General features: G+C 47.5%; 1 protein-coding gene across 5 annotated transcripts; it reads right to left on the reverse strand.

Moving 5' to 3' along the window:
• Positions 1–89: 89 nt before the first annotated feature.
• CTC1 (CST telomere replication complex component 1) lies at positions 90–15,693 on the reverse strand. Of its 5 annotated transcripts, none has more exons than XM_063394022.1 (24): positions 15,523–15,630; positions 15,310–15,449; positions 13,594–13,840; positions 12,516–12,712; positions 10,770–10,914; positions 10,091–10,393; positions 9,794–9,922; positions 9,235–9,461; positions 7,582–7,753; positions 7,296–7,469; positions 6,937–7,063; positions 6,626–6,740; positions 5,832–6,288; positions 5,409–5,498; positions 5,006–5,128; positions 4,648–4,718; positions 3,723–3,832; positions 3,225–3,405; positions 2,905–2,991; positions 2,670–2,820; positions 2,123–2,187; positions 1,731–1,893; positions 1,463–1,589; positions 90–551 (listed from the first exon to the last, which is right to left on the reverse strand). In XM_063394022.1, exons 1-24 carry the CDS (start codon positions 15,541–15,543, stop codon positions 391–393), a joined length of 3,783 nt encoding a protein of 1,260 aa, XP_063250092.1. In that variant the 5' UTR covers positions 15,544–15,630; the 3' UTR covers positions 90–390. The 5 variants fall into 5 exon arrangements, with proteins under 5 accessions (XP_063250092.1, XP_063250091.1, XP_063250093.1 ...); XM_063394021.1 differs by having other exon boundaries at positions 7,296–7,496; XM_063394023.1 differs by lacking the exon at positions 5,006–5,128 and having other exon boundaries at positions 7,296–7,496.
• Positions 15,694–16,380: the final 687 nt, after the last annotated feature.

Consider the following 16,380-nt stretch of genomic DNA (forward strand, 5'->3'; position numbering starts at 1 on the left):
CATACCCTGTGGGAATGGTAGTTTTGTTAATGGTCACCATATCGTAAGTAAACCTGAATACTAAAACAGATACCATAACAGATACAATGTTCTTAAGTAATATTTTCATAGCTTTATTTAGTAGATACTACCACATAAAATGCACACACTGTGTGCCCTAGCCCAAGGCAAGAGCTGTCACATAAGGAAGCACAAAAATGTAGCCCAGTATCGCTGGTTGACAATGGCCCAGAGTGACCATTCAGGAATTCCACAAGTCACAGCAGCTGCTCGACTCCGTGCTTCCCCCTGTGCTCACAGGCTCGTGCTCCCACTGGAAAGGAGATTAAAAAAGCTCCCGCTTCCGTAATTCCTCTCCCACTAGGAGAGATATGAAGCAGTGGCTCCCACTCAGCAGGAACTGGATGTCCTGCTCCTCCTCTGGCTGTTCAGGTAGCGTAAAGCATCTTGTCCCACCTCCTCCACCTTCAGACACAGCAGGCTCGGACGAGGCCCCACTCGTGACACGAACTCCACCTCGCCACAGCGAAAATTCCGCAGCTGCGGGGGAGCTGCAGGGAAGGATGCAACGGGTGACAATGGGTGCAGGGCTCTGGCTTGGCTCTAGCACACAGAAACTGCTGGGGGAGGCAAGCTCTTGCAGCAGCTGCTTGGCATCTGCTAAACCTCAAAGGACAGCATGATGAACAAATCCAGGATATAGGCAAGTGAACTGCATGTTGTCAGTGTCCCTCCAAACTTGGAGGAAACAGGCATTCTACACCGTGAAATGCTGTGAACTATGTGCTGACAGAGGCGATGCACTGAGCTTTGTATCCTCTATCAGTATCACCAACCTGCCCTTAGGGATAGTGTATATGACAGCCAGAAACAGTTTCCGCTGCAGAGCATCCTCTGGTGAGCTTAGCACATCAACCCCTGCAGCACCTGCACTCAAACTTTAGCTCTAGGTATGTGTGCAAACAGCATGAAGAATTGGTGTGAAGAATGTCCCCTTAACACAGCAACTGCACCGCTATGGCAGCATGAGCTCAGACCTCAGCACTCATGAACTCAGAACACTTCAGTGTTGATTTCCAGGTGAGGACTTCCAGGCCTACTATTGACCCTACAAGTCAAAACTCGTGTGATTTGAGAGGTCTGCACAATAACTCTGATCTGGTTGATCAGATTCCTATCCCAGACAAGGACTGGGAATCTTCCTCAAAAACAGTTTTAGCTTTCTGTGTGAAGTAGAGAAATTAATGCATCTTGTTATACATTCGTATATTTTTTCTCTATTTTTGTAGCCATGGATCTACCAAGACACAACTTAGTTCTACACTACAGAAATCAAAATTCCAGGAAAACCCTTCAAAGATCTTGCGTTGTGGGCAGTGAGGGCACCTCTCCTTCCCCAGCCTGGTGAGATGCCTCTTCCTTCCCACACTAAGTATTAGGAAAGCCAGCAGTACTTGCTTACCAGGCTGCAGGATCTTGGAGGGCTTCCTGTCTAGGCTGAAATCCAACAGGATAGGGCGACATATGAGAGGACTCCTGCACAGACTCCTTAGGTAACAAACAACGAGATCCTCAGATTCCTCTAGACACTGAGGAAGGAAAGAGTGTGTTGCCAGGGAGTGTTCAGAGGGAGGCAGGGAGGCTCTGGAACACCCAGAGAAAAGGGAAATCCTGTCCAGCCGAGACTTGAGCCCAGAAGGCTGCAACTGCTGCTGGAATACCCCACTCACCCCTGTTCCAGGAGCTTCCCCGTGCTGAATGCACACACTGCCCCTGCTCTGCACGCAGTTCTGCACAGCTTCCCACTCGAGAAGGCTCAGGCCCAGCACTGCTGCCACATGTTCATTCCTGCACAGCACCACAGCTTCCCCTGTTCCATCCTCCACCAGCACCCTGTGCAGAGAATAGGCAGGCTGGAATCAGAAGGAGGCCAGGACAATCCCAGCTCCCTCACAAGGGTCACACCCCAGACAACAGATCGCAGTAGAGAGTTTGTTCACATCTCAGAAGATGTGATAACTCCATGTTTACTGTTCTGTCCACATCCCATCCTTGATATGATTTTCCCTCTCCTGTTCCCTCCTCCCCACCTCTTCCCACACTCAATCCCTACAGCACTTACCGTGCACTGGCTTGCCTCACTCCTGTCTGTGATGGACATGGAGGATTGTGTCGGGTGCACCTCCCCTGAAGGAAGAACAAACCTACAGCTATGTATGGGTGGTGTAAGTGAGAAAGGGAAGGGCCACTGCTCATTTTAACACTTCCCTAATGCAGTATGCAAAGGTGTAAAGAATTTCACTGCAATTTCACAAGAATTTCCAATGAGTGTTCTGGGAAAAGTTTATGTGGGGAAAAAAATCACCAGCTGCAAGGTGCTGATCCCAAACAGCAGTGAACATGGGAAGAGCAGAGCATTAACAGAGTAGGATTGTCCTCTTCAGTGTCCTCACTTCAGCCCCAGTCCTAGCTGCCAGCCTGCCAGATACATGCTTCTAATCAGTTATCACTTTGGTCCCTTTCTAATATGCAAGTCCTTCTCAGACACTGGAAAGAGGGTTTGCAATTGAGATAGGAACTCTCACTTCTTCTACATGGCAGCAAAGGATGTGTGAGAGTAAAAAATCTGCAAGGCCTCTCACAAATTATGTTTGTGGAAGCTTGAATACCTCTTTGAAGATGCAGCTGCAAAGTGAGCAAATCCATTGCAGGCACACAGTCAGTACACAGGACAAGTGGCACAAAATCCGGGCCTGGGATAGCTGAGGTCTCAAGTTGCATAGAAACACTAGTGAGGGGGATGAGGCTTCTCCTGCAGGACTAGAAGAAATAGGAATTGGAGAAGCTTGGAACATAGAAGCCTTTCCTGGGACACTGTACCATGAGAACAGACCCAGCACTTACCCAGAAGGAAAAGGTAGGTGAGAAGCTGGCAGAGATACGATGCTCACACAGCTGGAGGCAATGTATGTGCAGTAAACATTATGGAATCTGCAATACAAAAGAGCAGATGTCAGAAAGAGCTCACAGAAACCAAACACTCAAGTTTTCTTGGGATGGCTGGGCTGATCTTAATTTGTAACATGGTAGGAAAATAATTTATGGTAAGGGATTGGGAGACATGAAGGTTTAGACAAGGGATGAGGAAAGTCCACATGGGAGGTCAGATTAAGAGATGGTTTCAAAGACAGTAAGAGAGATCAGGGCTCTAAAGACAGGAGCACCTTGAGATCTTGCGCTCCAAGTTGTGGAACAGGATCTTGGCTCCCGGTAGCAAGCCCCGGAGGTGCTGCAGGTAGGTGGCAGTAATGTAAACGTCCAGGACAACAGGGGAGCTGGAAGCAGCTGAGATGCTGAGCTTTACACTGTGATCCGTGGAGAGCAGTGTGAAGTGCTGGGGAGTCCCTGAGGAGGCACAGAACCACACAGATCATGAGCTCAGTCACACAGGCAGCATGGCCTGTCACTGAGCTGGGCCTGCTACAGGGGTTTTTCCTCCGCATCACAATGAGGCTGTCACTGTTCCCCTCCAAGGTTTCCTGGGTACTGCATTCCCATCTCCACATACACAGTGTGCAGTTTCCTTTGACATGCAACAGGATGAAACATCCTGGCATACTTCCACTATTCCCAGCCACAGCAGCACACTTAGCCAAGTGCATTGGCTCTCTGAAAGAGAAAGAACCAATCTGTTGCTTCCCAACAGGCTGCCACAATCTTACCTTTCTTCTTTGGAACGCCAGTCATCACAGGTGGCTTCTCATTCTTGGGAGAGGCACACAAGGTCCTCTCCACGATCTCACCACAGAAAGAAACAAGGGAACCTGTGAAACTGAGAGCAGACCAGGATTTTTGTCCTGCCTGAAGACAAAGGGAGTGGAAGAAGGCCTGACTTCAAGATTGCCACGAAGAAGAGCACTGTTGGTTAAGCCCAGTTTCTGGGGAACCTGCCCTTGAGCACCTGAGCTACTGGATTGAGGGCAGCTTGCTGCAGCCTACCCCTCCCAGGGACAAGAGACCCCTTCACCTTGCTTTCTGCTGCTTCAGGCTCAGCAGTGCAGATGAAGGGGAGGCATTACAGCCTTCCTATCTGCTAAAGTCCTAATTGTTTTTCTAAATTAGAGGAAGGAGCCAAGCAAAGAAAACACAGTTTTTCATAAAGCACTGGTGAAAAATCCAGTGTATATGCATATCACCCCAGATTAGACATGCTTTGAACAGAAAAGCTGACCTTGCATTTGTTTGAGCAAGGTACGTTAAAAAAATATAAAGCAAAGCAAAACAAAAGAAACAAAACCACCACCAACAACAAACCCCAAAGAAACAAAAACCCAACCAAACATACATTCAGTCTGATTTTCCCCACTGTGCTTGTTTCCATTTCTGACAGGAATTTGGCAGACACCTTTGGGACTTAGTCCACACCAGCAGTAGTTGAACCATCTTCTAAATACCATTTTGCAGCTTTGTCACCTACAATCCCTTTAGCTTCAATAACCAGAATGGGAGAAGTCTGAACTACCTGCACACAAGTTTTCCAAACCCTATTCTTAGGGTAGATGTTTAATATAGCACTTCCCAGTAAAAATTACCGTTGAGCCATTCCCTAAGACACAGCTGCTTATGATTTGGGGCAGACCAACATACCTGCTGCTAAGCACTTCTGGAATGGAGGCAGCTCTCTGCTCCACGCCTGTCTGCATGGACATGGCTGTCAGCTAGAAGTGAGGGAGACACAGCCTCAGATGGGTTGCAGTTTACAGACATCCCCATTCAGAGCAGAAAAGACAAGCTCTGCATGCTCAGAGCTAAGTCAAGCAACTCATGCTTCCTCTCCAGATGAATTCTGAAGCAGAAAAAATGTGAAGCCCAGCAGCAGCCTCTGATGGAACTTAGAGCAGAACAGTCTCACCAACAAGATACCCTGTAGTGATAATTTTTTAGCTAGCTCTGGAGAGATCTACAAGTAGCCTGTGAGAGCCCTGTGCAATAAGGCACTGCATACCTGGTGCTCAGGCAGACAGGAGATCCAGGTCTCATGCTCTAAGTGCCAGCTATCCTGGACAGGCAGGCACAGCAGGCAGGATGGCACAGGTGGAAAATAAAGCTTGTCAAACACTTCCAAGTCCTGAGATAAAAGTGATAAGGCAAGACAGAAGACTATTAGAAGGAAGGTGATTATATAGGGAAAAAGTAAAGAACAATGGTTTACAGAACAACAAAAAAATTCCACTGAACTCAGAGCTCTGAGAATTTTAATCAAACACAGAAACAAAAGCAGTTTCTTGGAAAGACAGGAGGAAATTCCAAACCTTGAAAACAGCTTAGTCACCCTCTGACTCCTCAACTCCCACATGCAGTTCAGCAAAAGTGTCCAAGAGAGAGCAGCACAACAACTTCTCTCTTACCGAGCAGCCGGGCACGATGCAGCGGTAGAGCCCCTCCACGTGCAGGAACGGGAACCAGCGCAGAGACCTTCCCACAAAGAGCAGCAGTGCCTGGTCGGAAAGGACGAGAGGGAGGAGGGAAGGTGAGGAGAACTGTTGGGTATGGAATGAAAAACACAGTAAGAGGAGAGCAGGCCCAGCCCAGAGGATGTCTTGATTGAGAAGTAAGGTTAGCACCATCAAGAGTAAGAGAAGGCAGATGCATTTACAGGAAGGTGACAGAGGAGATGGAACTTGCCTGGAGTGCAAGAAGGAATTTGCCAGCACAAACACCCAACTGTACCCAACACAAAAATCGCTTTCCCATTGATACTAAATTACCACACAGGCTCGCTGAGGAGCCAGCTCCCAGACTTATCAAACCACACCCCAAAGCTGCCTCACCTCTTTCTGCATCACACCCTCTTTTCCATCACAGCCTGTCTCCTCCAGCTCTGACAGATCCCCAATTTCTCTGGGGTGGCTCCAGAGCCGTGGTCTGCCCAGCCACAGCACTGTGGCTTGGAAACTGCGCTGCAGCTCCTGTGCCTCCTTAGCTTCCTCTGCGGGCAGCTGGTAATTGCGCAGCATGAGACTCTCCTTCTGGATAACCAGGAACAGCTGAGACACACAGCTTGTGCTGCTGCTCTGGCCCCCCTGGCAGTTCTCATCTCTGCCATCATCTGCCCTGGGATCCTCTGATTTCAGCATTTTTGCCTCTGGGGTTTCCAGCTCAGATGCTGTGCTGCCATCTTTGCTCTTCCTCAAAGAGGAGCAGTTTCCACTCCTAAGGCTTTTCTGGATTCGTCCTTCAGCAGCATGGAGAACCCGAACATCCTCTAAGTAGAACTGGACATAGACACTGAAATGACAAATGGTAACAGTGAAACTCCCTGTTCCTGACATGTGGTTGTCCAAAACAAACAGTTATCTGGGAAAAACCACATCTAGTGAGTGCCCCACAGGTACTCAGCAGGAGCAGTGGCAAAGAGTGGAGGGCAGCTCCCAGGCTGCAGGTACTCTGAACAAAAGGGAGATGGTGGCTTTGCTGCTGAGAAAGAGCTCATTTTATGCAAATAGCAAAGAACAGTTGCTTTGGCACTGAAATGCTATGTTGGTAAGAAGGCTTACCATAGTCCAAAATACTCATGGAACTGGAAGGTGATGGTTTTACCTGCACACTGAATAAAGGGACTCACCTAGTTTTTTTCTCTCTCACATGCTCCAAATTTTCCAGGTGTTCCCAGGAGGGAAAATCAGTCTTAAGGAATCTCTCCACTACAAGCTGGTAGTTTTCCACCAGCAAGAGTGATCCTGCAAACACATCAGAGAAAAGAGCTGAGCTAAATAAAAAGAGAACACAAAACCAGTAAGGTCAATATCCTCATTTTAAAATCACGAGGTCAGGCAGTGACAGTTCAGAATCCCCACACAATGTCTCTTCTTCCTTGTTTTGCAGTTGGCAGAAAAACAGAAGCTCAGCATTCAAATACAGTTTAGTGGGACACACCTATGAGAGCAGTCTGGGCAAAGGGGCTACCATCCTTATGGGAGATCACACAGGGAAGCTTGCTGCTCTTGTCCTGCAACTGGAGGGAACTGCTCCTGGAGGAGACCCTCAGCACACCCAGGAGTATCTACAACAGAAAGGAAGCTGCAAAGAGCATCAAACAATTCCTATCTTTGAAAGCCACAAATTCAAAGCACATGTAGCAGCAGCTCAAATTCAATCTGTTCTCAACATGCCACAGTGAGAGAAGCAGTGTCATTCCCTACCAGGAGGAAGAGGACACTAGACAGGCTGCTGGAAGGCATGGTGAGAACCAGGAGCTCTCAAGGCACAGACAGGAAAGAGAACAAGGCACTCACGAGCTGGGGCTGGAAACTTTCTGCTGAGAATGTGCAGTAGGACCAGGCCAGTCTGCGGTTCAGCTCCTGGGTGCCCATATGCTGTGCCTCCAAGGGGGAAAGCAACTGTGATGGGCTGAAGCCTTCCCAGCTCCTCTGTTCTGCCACACGGCGAACTTCAGACAGAGATGGGGCCTGGCATGGAGGGGTCAGAGTCAAATACTTTGAACAAAAGAGAGAAAGAATGAATCAGCAGAGTTTCTTCCCATCAGACAAACAGGAAACAGCTCAAAGAACATTTACTCACTTTCTGCAGGGGACACTGGTGTATTTTTGATAGAATTTCATTATAAATATCTCTTGCTTCTTGTCTGTCTGGCACCATAGCTTGCAGAAGGGGGACAAGGAACTTTGCAGCAGCTCCAGGGTTTTGGTGAGTAGAGCTCAGCAGTCGAGAGCGCCCAAAGAAACAAGAAAACCTGAAAAAAAGCTATCATCATTGAAAGCACAAGCAGTCCTTGCATTTTAGTGAGTCTTGCATCTAAGTCAGGGACTCCTTCTGCTTGTTTTGAGTGAATATGCTGTATAGGACAAGAACTAAAAAGATCACAAAAAACATGAAGTGATTAAAAAATGGAGTATTTAAGGCCAGTGCAAATTACGTTGGGCAGCCAAGGAACAGGAAAATCCACAGAAATGGACAGAATGGCAAAATCTCAAAACTCAAATTGCCAGAAAAACAAATGACATGAACACAGTCTCCCTCTAAGCCACACAAACGGATCTCCATGCCTTTTAGTTGGCCTGATACGATTATTCATGTTAGGTACTCTTGGCTTTCTTTCACAGGATGCAAAAAAATCACAAGTCAGAAACAACCACAGACTATTCTTATTCTAATATTTCTCTCATGTAGAATTAATTTTGTAAGTTTAGCTTACTGCTTTTGAATGACTAGAAGTGATCACATTGCCAGCCAAAATATGACAGAAAATGAACTCAAATGAAAAAAGACAGCACTCACTGGAACATTTTTTAAGCAGTACCAGGACTGAGCAACCACATTTTAAAAAAGTGGAAAAGATAATAAAACCTGAAACTTATAGTTACCATAATTCCCAAGGCAAAACTGAAGCTGTTTTATTGGTAGCATGTCAAAATTCCAGAGCCAATAAAGCACAGGAACACTGGGCATTCTATAAAGTGCTACTTGACAGAGTAAAATTTATTTAAAGTCCAAGGCAGCAGTGACAGTGATCCATCATAACTGCTTCAGAACAAACACAAATATTTTCACTAACAGAAGCCAGAAGTAAACCCAGAAACTGGCCCACAGATGTCCTGTGAACAGAGTCAGTGTCAGGGAGGGCAGGAAGCCATCTGGAAGACTCAGAGGTAAGCATGGGTGGGAAAATCTGCCAAGACAGAGACTCTCCAACAAATGATCACACTCCTGGCAATACTCAGAATATCTCAAAGTGATATGCTGAGCAGCTGCTGCTGCTTCTGGGCACAGTCAGGACACAAGAGCCTTTATATCAGTCGTGTTCTATTTGTAGCACCAGTTTCCAGCTTTAGCCTCAGTGTCCACTTTGATCTGCCAAGAAAACCACATTGGCAGGCAGACACCTTTATGGTGCTTCTGTATTTCAGGACAAAGCACTCCAGGCAGGATTATGTGAGCACAATGCTCTGAAGCACTGCAGCTTCCCAAGACCTTTACCTCACCTGCACATGAAAAATGCACCGGCTCTTCTCATCAGAGCAACTGTGAGGCAACAAGCAACTGGACACAATGTGAAGTCTGGATAAATGGCTTACTTAGGCCAAAAAACCAGAAGCAATTGCTGCTTGTAGTATCCAAGCACAGTAATTTTGTGGTCCTTTGGTCTAGAAGACACCCCAGGTAACCTCCAAAGCACATTTAGGCACAGCGTGACTTCAGGAGAATTGTCCTCACCTCTCCTCGAAGGTCTCCAGGAGGCTCACCAGCCACAGGTACAGCGGCATGCCCAGATTGAAGCGGAGGAGCAGCTGCAAGCAGAGACTTCTCGAAGAGCCCACGGGCTGGTAGGGCGTGCTGAGCCTTGAAAAACTCTTCAGCACAACCATGCTGCTCAGGCAAGCACCGAGCACAGCGAAAGGGAAGGACGCCAGAGGCTTCTGCAGCAGGTGGACGTCGATGAGCTGGGACACACAGACACAGTGTAAGAGAAGAGACAGCCAGTCTGCCACCACTCCCCAAAACTGCTACCCCACCTTAAATCCCTTCTCGCTCTACTGGATTGTGTATCATCAGGCCTGAGGCACCGAGCACAGCTAAGGGAGGAACCAGATAATAATCATATCAACTCTCATGACTGAGTCTATGCAGTAACATCTCCAGTTTTGTTCCAGACACTTGCTGAAATAATTTCCATGTTCCCATAGCCTTCTGTTGACCTCCACCCTCACAAGCCATCCCCAGGGCCTGAGCCTTTTCCACTGAGTGGTTCATGACCTTGCAAATGCCAGCTTACCTCCACACAGGCTCCGGGCCGCAGTCCCCGTGCAGAGCTCAGCAGCGGCTGGTAGGCAAGGCACAAGCAGACTTGGTTATCCAGCAAAAAGAGACCAGCCTGGGCATTGAGGACTTTGGTGACAAATCCCTACAGAAAGCAAACAGAAAGTAAGAGGACTGTAGAGAGTCCCAAAATATAAGAGACTCACGTGCCTGAGCAGTACGAAAATAAAATTATGAAAATAATGCTCCTTGCAGGCCAGGAGCTGAAACCCCAGTGCATGAGTGGGAGAAGGCTAAGCCTATGAATCCTTACCACATAGGAGATGATCCTGGACTCTTTGGTTGGTCCTGACTTCTCCTCTTCAGCCCCCAGCTGCAAGGAGCAGCTGAGCTGCTCAGCAGTCTCAAGGCAAGAAGACTGAGTGGATTCTCCTCGCCAAGCACTGTTCAGTGGCTGCTCCCTCTCCTGCTCTGCACAGTAGGGCAGAAGGCAGGAAGAAGCACTGGTGACCAAGATCGTTTGTCCAGATTTCTTCATGCTGGACATACTCAGGCCTGTGACTGTGTACCTGTGCCCCAGCTGGAAGACACGATGCCACAGCATCTGGCTGGGTTTCTAGAGCAGAGAAACCAAAAGCAACATCAGCATCAACTCCAGTGAAAAAAAATTCTTCCCAACCCAAATAATCCCACCCAAAAAACCCTTTTCCACCCAGAGGATTGCCTCACACTCTTAGCAAAAGGGTTGTAACTGCAAGGCATTCAGGGACACTGCAACTGCATGAGGGAGAAGGACTGTATTTCTGCAGGGCACAGAACTAGACCTCTTATGTACCAAGACAATTGTACACTGTGTGCAATTAAAAAGATATCACTAGTAAAAGGAAGAGTAAATCAGACTGGGAAATCAATGGCAAGCTTCAAAGAAATAATCAGCTAGCACATACACAGATCCAGACATTGAATTTGTGAGCAAAATTCCAAGGACTTACTTGCACCAGCACAGGGACACAAACAGCAGAGGCAAAGCACTTCAGAAACAGAAAGAAGAATGTCTTGTGGTGAATGCGAAGGAGAGGCCCAAGTCTGGTCAATTCACCCGCTACAGTAAGCTTTGATCTTTTCTTATATGGAATCCTAGAGGGCAAATGAAGAGGCAACTGAAATCAGAGATGAAAGAGGGCTCAAAAGTATCCCAAATGCAAAATAAACAAATATGCAGCATGTACTTTCTGGGAATAACAGATCCAACAAAGTTATATGGTCAGTCTCTCAGAGAGGTTTTCAAAACAGTAGCTGGCTACAACATTTGTACTTTAACTCTTCTACACTAAATCCCTTTGACATTTTAGTATTTGAAGACAGAAGGAACAGAAGAACAAATTCATACACTCCATGATAATAGCCAGGTTATAAAAAGCTTTACCACAAACAAGAAACTAACTGTTGGTCTAAGGGAGAAAAAAAAAGTCACAAACAATTCTTCTGCAGAAAACAGAACTGGGATTTGTAGGTCCATGGAACACATCACTGTGGAACCCCTAAGCCTATAAACAAGAGGCCTGAAAGCAACAATGGTGTCTTTCTAACAAACTTGACACAGAGTGAAAGAGCAGCAAAACTGAAAGCAGATGAGAGGCGAGAGAGATATTTCTTGAATCAATCCTGTTTGTCGTCTCAAACCTATGTTTCAAAAGATTTTAAAAAAGAGTAATTTCAAAAAAATTTATGTTTGTAATTTTCACGTCAGCTACTGGACTTAAATATAACCATCCCACTTACTCTGAACAAAACCATTCTTGATTCTAAAACATCTAAACAATTATCTAACTTCAAGACTTTAAAAAAACCCCAACCAGCAGCAGACACACAGCAGTACCAGCACTTCACTGTAACATTTTTGTTGTAACATGGAAAATCGGTCAGATATCAGTCAATAACAAAGCAGCTTCATGTCAAAAGCCTGAGAACATATATTGAAATATGGGAATAGTTTTCTTGTTTAGAAAGGTCCCTTGAGCTAAATCAAACACTTAAGCTTAAAATTACTTTCTTAGAAGCAGATAAACCAAATAAAAACAAAATATAACTAAAAAGAAACTAAAGCAGCATGACTAGGGACATGTTACTGTAATTAAATTACACCAAGAATTCTCTACTCAAGAATATAAAACATGATCTAGTATGACTTGAAATTATCAACCTAGTAAGATTTGCAATTCCACTGGCTCATTTTCACAAACTGTAAACTAAAGCACAGTTACTCCTACCAGCTGACATTTCACTGGCACTTTTATCTCAGTAATCTGATAAGAACCAGTGGCACATAACATCATAACATAATACAGGATTACTTTCAATTATACTTTTGGTTCACTGGAGGTTCAAAAAAACCCAAACAAACGTTGTACTAATCAAAAGAGTGAATTTTAGCCTCAAAGACAGTTGAATCAACATTATTCTAATATTCCTTCTATAATTTGAAATTACATCTAGAAATACTTAAAATTTGTCTTATTTTTTTCAATTAAAGAATAAAAACTTCCAATAAACTCCTGGGATACAGATGATTTAAAGAAAAGTGGCTTTGTTGTATAACTTTTACTTCCACCACTCACTACTATGCTTTCACATGTGGAAGAAATAGAATTTGTCTCTTTCTAAGCCAAGTGCTCTTCATGTTACCTGCCAAGCCAGAGCAACAGTGCCAGGATGGGGTTGGGCACAGAGGTGTTTACCTGGAGGTAAGCAGTGGCTCAGCTGACACTGCCGAGGTGACTGGAATGCTGTGAAGGACTTCCTTGGGGCCATTTACTGGCACTGGATCCACCAGGATTTCCAAGTACCCTGCTGCACTCTGGTCTCTCTGTGGTATATATGACCAGCTTGGGAAGACTAGCAATGACTCCAGCCACTCCAGTTTGAAGTGCAAGAGCTAGACCAAAAGATAAGGAGATTGACACTTGAGATGAGTTTCAGTTTGTTTCCTCAGTACTACTTACAGTGTTCATTACTAACACACCCTTGCATGTGCATCACAAACTCCAGTCCTACTGCAGGGCTTCCTCACTAAATGAGAACAGTGCCTTCTGCCCTCTCTCTTACCTTGCACGCAGAACTTCTGTCCTTCCAGGTGCAAATCTGGAACAGACCTGCTGAGCTTTACAGCTAGCACTTCCTGGTTATAGTCACATTCTCACAGAAAGGTCCTAATTAATTCACTGCAAGGCTTGGTTATTTTCAGACTGTTTTTCTGAAATTCTTGCCCGCTTTCTTTTGCCCCTGCGTTCCAGTTACAAGTTCTTACCAATACAGCTTTTTCCTAGACTTTGTTTCCTTGGAAAGCACAACTTGAGTGCTCTGACATCACCACTCTAGGGGTGATTTATTATCCGACTCCACTTGCAATTTCCTTCAGGAGGCTTTAAAGTCAACTCTCATGCAAGCTGTTATTTCCTGAAAGTGTGTCATCAGTGCATCACTGAACACTCTGTAAGTAACTAAGAACTTTCTCCAGAAAGTTATTTCTGCTCCACTAGCTGGAATTCAGCAAAGAATGGGAAGGTCTTCCAGGTCACCTTGTACTGTGGTGAATTTAACAGAACTGTCTCCTTTTTCCATGCCATTACATTCAATATTTCTTCTCGTAGCAAAGGCACACTTCATATGTTCTATCCTCTGCCCAGGACGTGAGCTTGCTGTTTTCCTGCCTGTTACAGAGACTTGTTATTTCCTTCACTAGACTCAGCCCTGGTGGTTTGTGACATTGGCCCAGAAGTGGGAATAAAAACAGAACCCATCAGACCGAGGTCATACCTCACACAGAATTATCCCAGTCTTGTCCTTCACGTATAAGCAACCATCTACCAGCTTTTCTTTGTTTTCTTGCCTTCCATCTGCTAAATAGCCAACCAGGATCAGGTAAGTCCTTGGCAAAGTGCTCTGCATGGGTAAAGCACCCTGTCCTTGACGAGACCATTCCTTAAATTCATTAGTGCTCCAGCTCAGGTGGCTGCAGCATGGTATGTGCTGCTGATGCTGCAGGTCAGAAATGGAGATGAAACTGGAGAAAAAGAAAGGAAGAAAAAACAAGCAAGAATATAGCAGGATGTACAAAGAGCTCAGATTGCAAAGTACCCTCATATCAACAGTGAAAAAGCCAACACAAACTGTTCTCCAGCCTGTGATTTTGGTACTGGTTTCCAGTGAGCTTTGCTGACAATTTCAGGTTGTGAAACTGGAGCTCTACTCACAATACCCACTTGCTCAGTAGCAGGACATAATCAAACTCAAAGGGTGTGAATTTGAAGAGTTTCACTTGATTAGTCAGGGATCAAAAGTTCAAGGCAAGAAACTAGTCCAGATGAGTGATGGGTCTGAATCAGCAATAAATATTTATTAGATATAGAAAAATTAATCAGATTACATAAATCTATGCAGGTACTTATGCTGTGCATTTTGCAGGAAAATGAACAAGGGATTAGATGAAAATTCCATTAGCTGAAACTGCTCCATCTTCAGAGACAGAGCATCACCAGGAATAATACTGGTACCTGTGATCCACAAAAGCACAGTGCTGCTCGTGTTTTTGTCAAATGTGCTGAGTGCTTTCTGGGAGAAACCAGAACTACAGCAGGACACTGGCTTGTGGTTATCACCTAAAGAGGCAAACAGACTCTCCTTGTGCTCCAGAGCTTGGAGCTGTGGATGTAGCACATTGCTCACAAACAGATCACTGGCCTCACAAGAGATAAATACCCAGTACCTTCAACTCTTCTTTATAGATTCTCCTGAAGGTTAACTGAAGTCTGCTTTAAATGTCATTAAATACACAGGAAAAAAATATGGCTTAAGTGAGATAGGTTTTGCTGGTATGAAAGATCAACCACCCACATTTATTAACTATTTGTTAAATAATCAATTAATCAATTACTAATCAACTAAATAATCAACTAATCAATTCCAGTTGACCTTTACTCCCAAAACTGGATGTGCCAGATACTTTAATTCTTCCACAACTCGGAGCAAGAAACAGATCCGGACAAGCCAAACTTTCCAACACGGGTATCTCTCAACAAGCCGCATGTTTTCCATGACGGTGAGCACCCAAAAGCCTTCTATCAACTAAAATACGGCCATGTTATCCTAGGTTCCCACTTTTAAGAGCGCACACTCGAACGCTGAGCTCAGCCGGCCAGCACGTTCGGATGCTCAGGAACATCCCCCTGCGCGGGCCAGCAGGGTCCGGCCGGGAAGCCGCCGTGCACAGTGCGCAGCTCGCCCGGCGAGATGCGCGCTTTGGTTTCGCGCTCTGCCTACCCAGGCGCGGCGGATCCGCTGCTCAATCACACCGCAGCGGCGGCGGGGCCACAGGAACGCGCGCGGTTACCCCTGCTCGACAGATCCCTCCCACAGCCGGCATCCGGGGCGGGCACCGCGCACGGACGAGCCGTGCCGAGCCCCGGGAGCGCCGCGTGTCTGCACCGGGCCCCCCCGGCCCGCCCGGCTCCGTCCTCTCCGTCCCGCTGTCACCTGTAGCCGAGCGGCAGCGTCCCGCCGCCCGCGCTCCGCAGGCACCGCAGCACCGCCTCCAGCGCCGCTGCCTCCTGCCCGTCCGGCCCCGGGAGCGCCCGGAGAAAGAAGTCCCGAGCCGCCCCTAGCCAGCGCTGCTCCTGCGGGGGGAAAGGAGAGAAGAAGGGTCTCGGCGCCGGGGAGGGCGTGGGGCCACCCAAGCCCCTCACTCACTGCCGCGGTGGGCGCCGCCATGACGGGCCGCGCCGGGCTCCGCCCCCCGCGCCCTCCGTCCAATCGCCGCCGCCGCCGCTCCCGGGCCGCTCCCGCCCTTTCCGCGCGGGACGGCGGCGTGTGGGACGGGCCCGTGTGGGACGGCGGCGTGTGGGACGGCGGCGTGTGGGACGGGCCCGTGTGGGACGGGCCCGTGTGGGACGGGCCCGTGTGGGACGGGCCCGTGTGGGACGGCGGCGTGTGGGACTGGCCGGGCGCGCACCGGCTCCGCTCCAGCTCTGCTCCAGCTCTGCTCCAGCTCTGCTCCAGCTCTGCTTCACCGCCGCTTCAGCACCGCTCCACCGCTCCCTTCCGCGAGTGGGCAGGGGAGAGAGAACGAAACGAAAGGAGACAGGGAGCGGGGGAGATCACAAAATCGATTATCGTCACCGCCAAAGCAGGCTGAACTTGGGGATAATAATTGGATTTACTGCGAACAAAATCAGAGCAAGATAATGAGGGGTAAAATAAATCTTAAAAACACCTTTCCCCATCCGAGCCTCCCGTCCCGCAGCGGCGCAGGGAGAGGGGGGATGGAGATGACGGTCACTTCATCCCACGTTGTTTGTGCTGCTGCTCATGGATAGAAGGGACCTTGCCCCTGCTCCCGCAGGTCCCTCCCACGGACTTCTCCAGTGTGAACATTACCAGGGCAGCAGCTCTTCAGAGCTGCTCCGGCATGAGCCACTCTTCCACAGGGTGCAGTCCTTCAGGAACAGACCGCTCCAGCGTGAGTCCCCCACAGGGTCACAAGTCCTACCAGGAAACTGCTCCGACGTGGGCTCCTCTCCACGGGTCTGCAGGTCCCTGGCAGGAGCC

This window comes from Prinia subflava, chromosome 3 (genome assembly GCF_021018805.1).
Source record: "Prinia subflava isolate CZ2003 ecotype Zambia chromosome 3, Cam_Psub_1.2, whole genome shotgun sequence".
In the NCBI taxonomy this organism is placed as follows: domain Eukaryota; kingdom Metazoa; phylum Chordata; class Aves; order Passeriformes; family Cisticolidae; genus Prinia; species Prinia subflava.

What these genes read in the sequence shown, in the direction of transcription:
- CTC1 (XM_063394021.1), bottom strand. Translation starts at nt 15,543, where the DNA reads ATGGCGGCGCCCACCGCGGCA. An exon ending in CTGGAGACCTTCGAGGAGAG is followed by an intron (nt 7,754 to 9,234) that starts GTGAGGACAATT and finishes GCTTTTTTTCAG; the next exon opens with GTTTTCTTGTTTCTTTGGGC. An exon ending in GTGAGGCAAGCCAGTGCACG is followed by an intron (nt 1,894 to 2,122) that starts GTAAGTGCTGTA and finishes TTCTCTGCACAG; the next exon opens with GGTGCTGGTGGAGGATGGAA.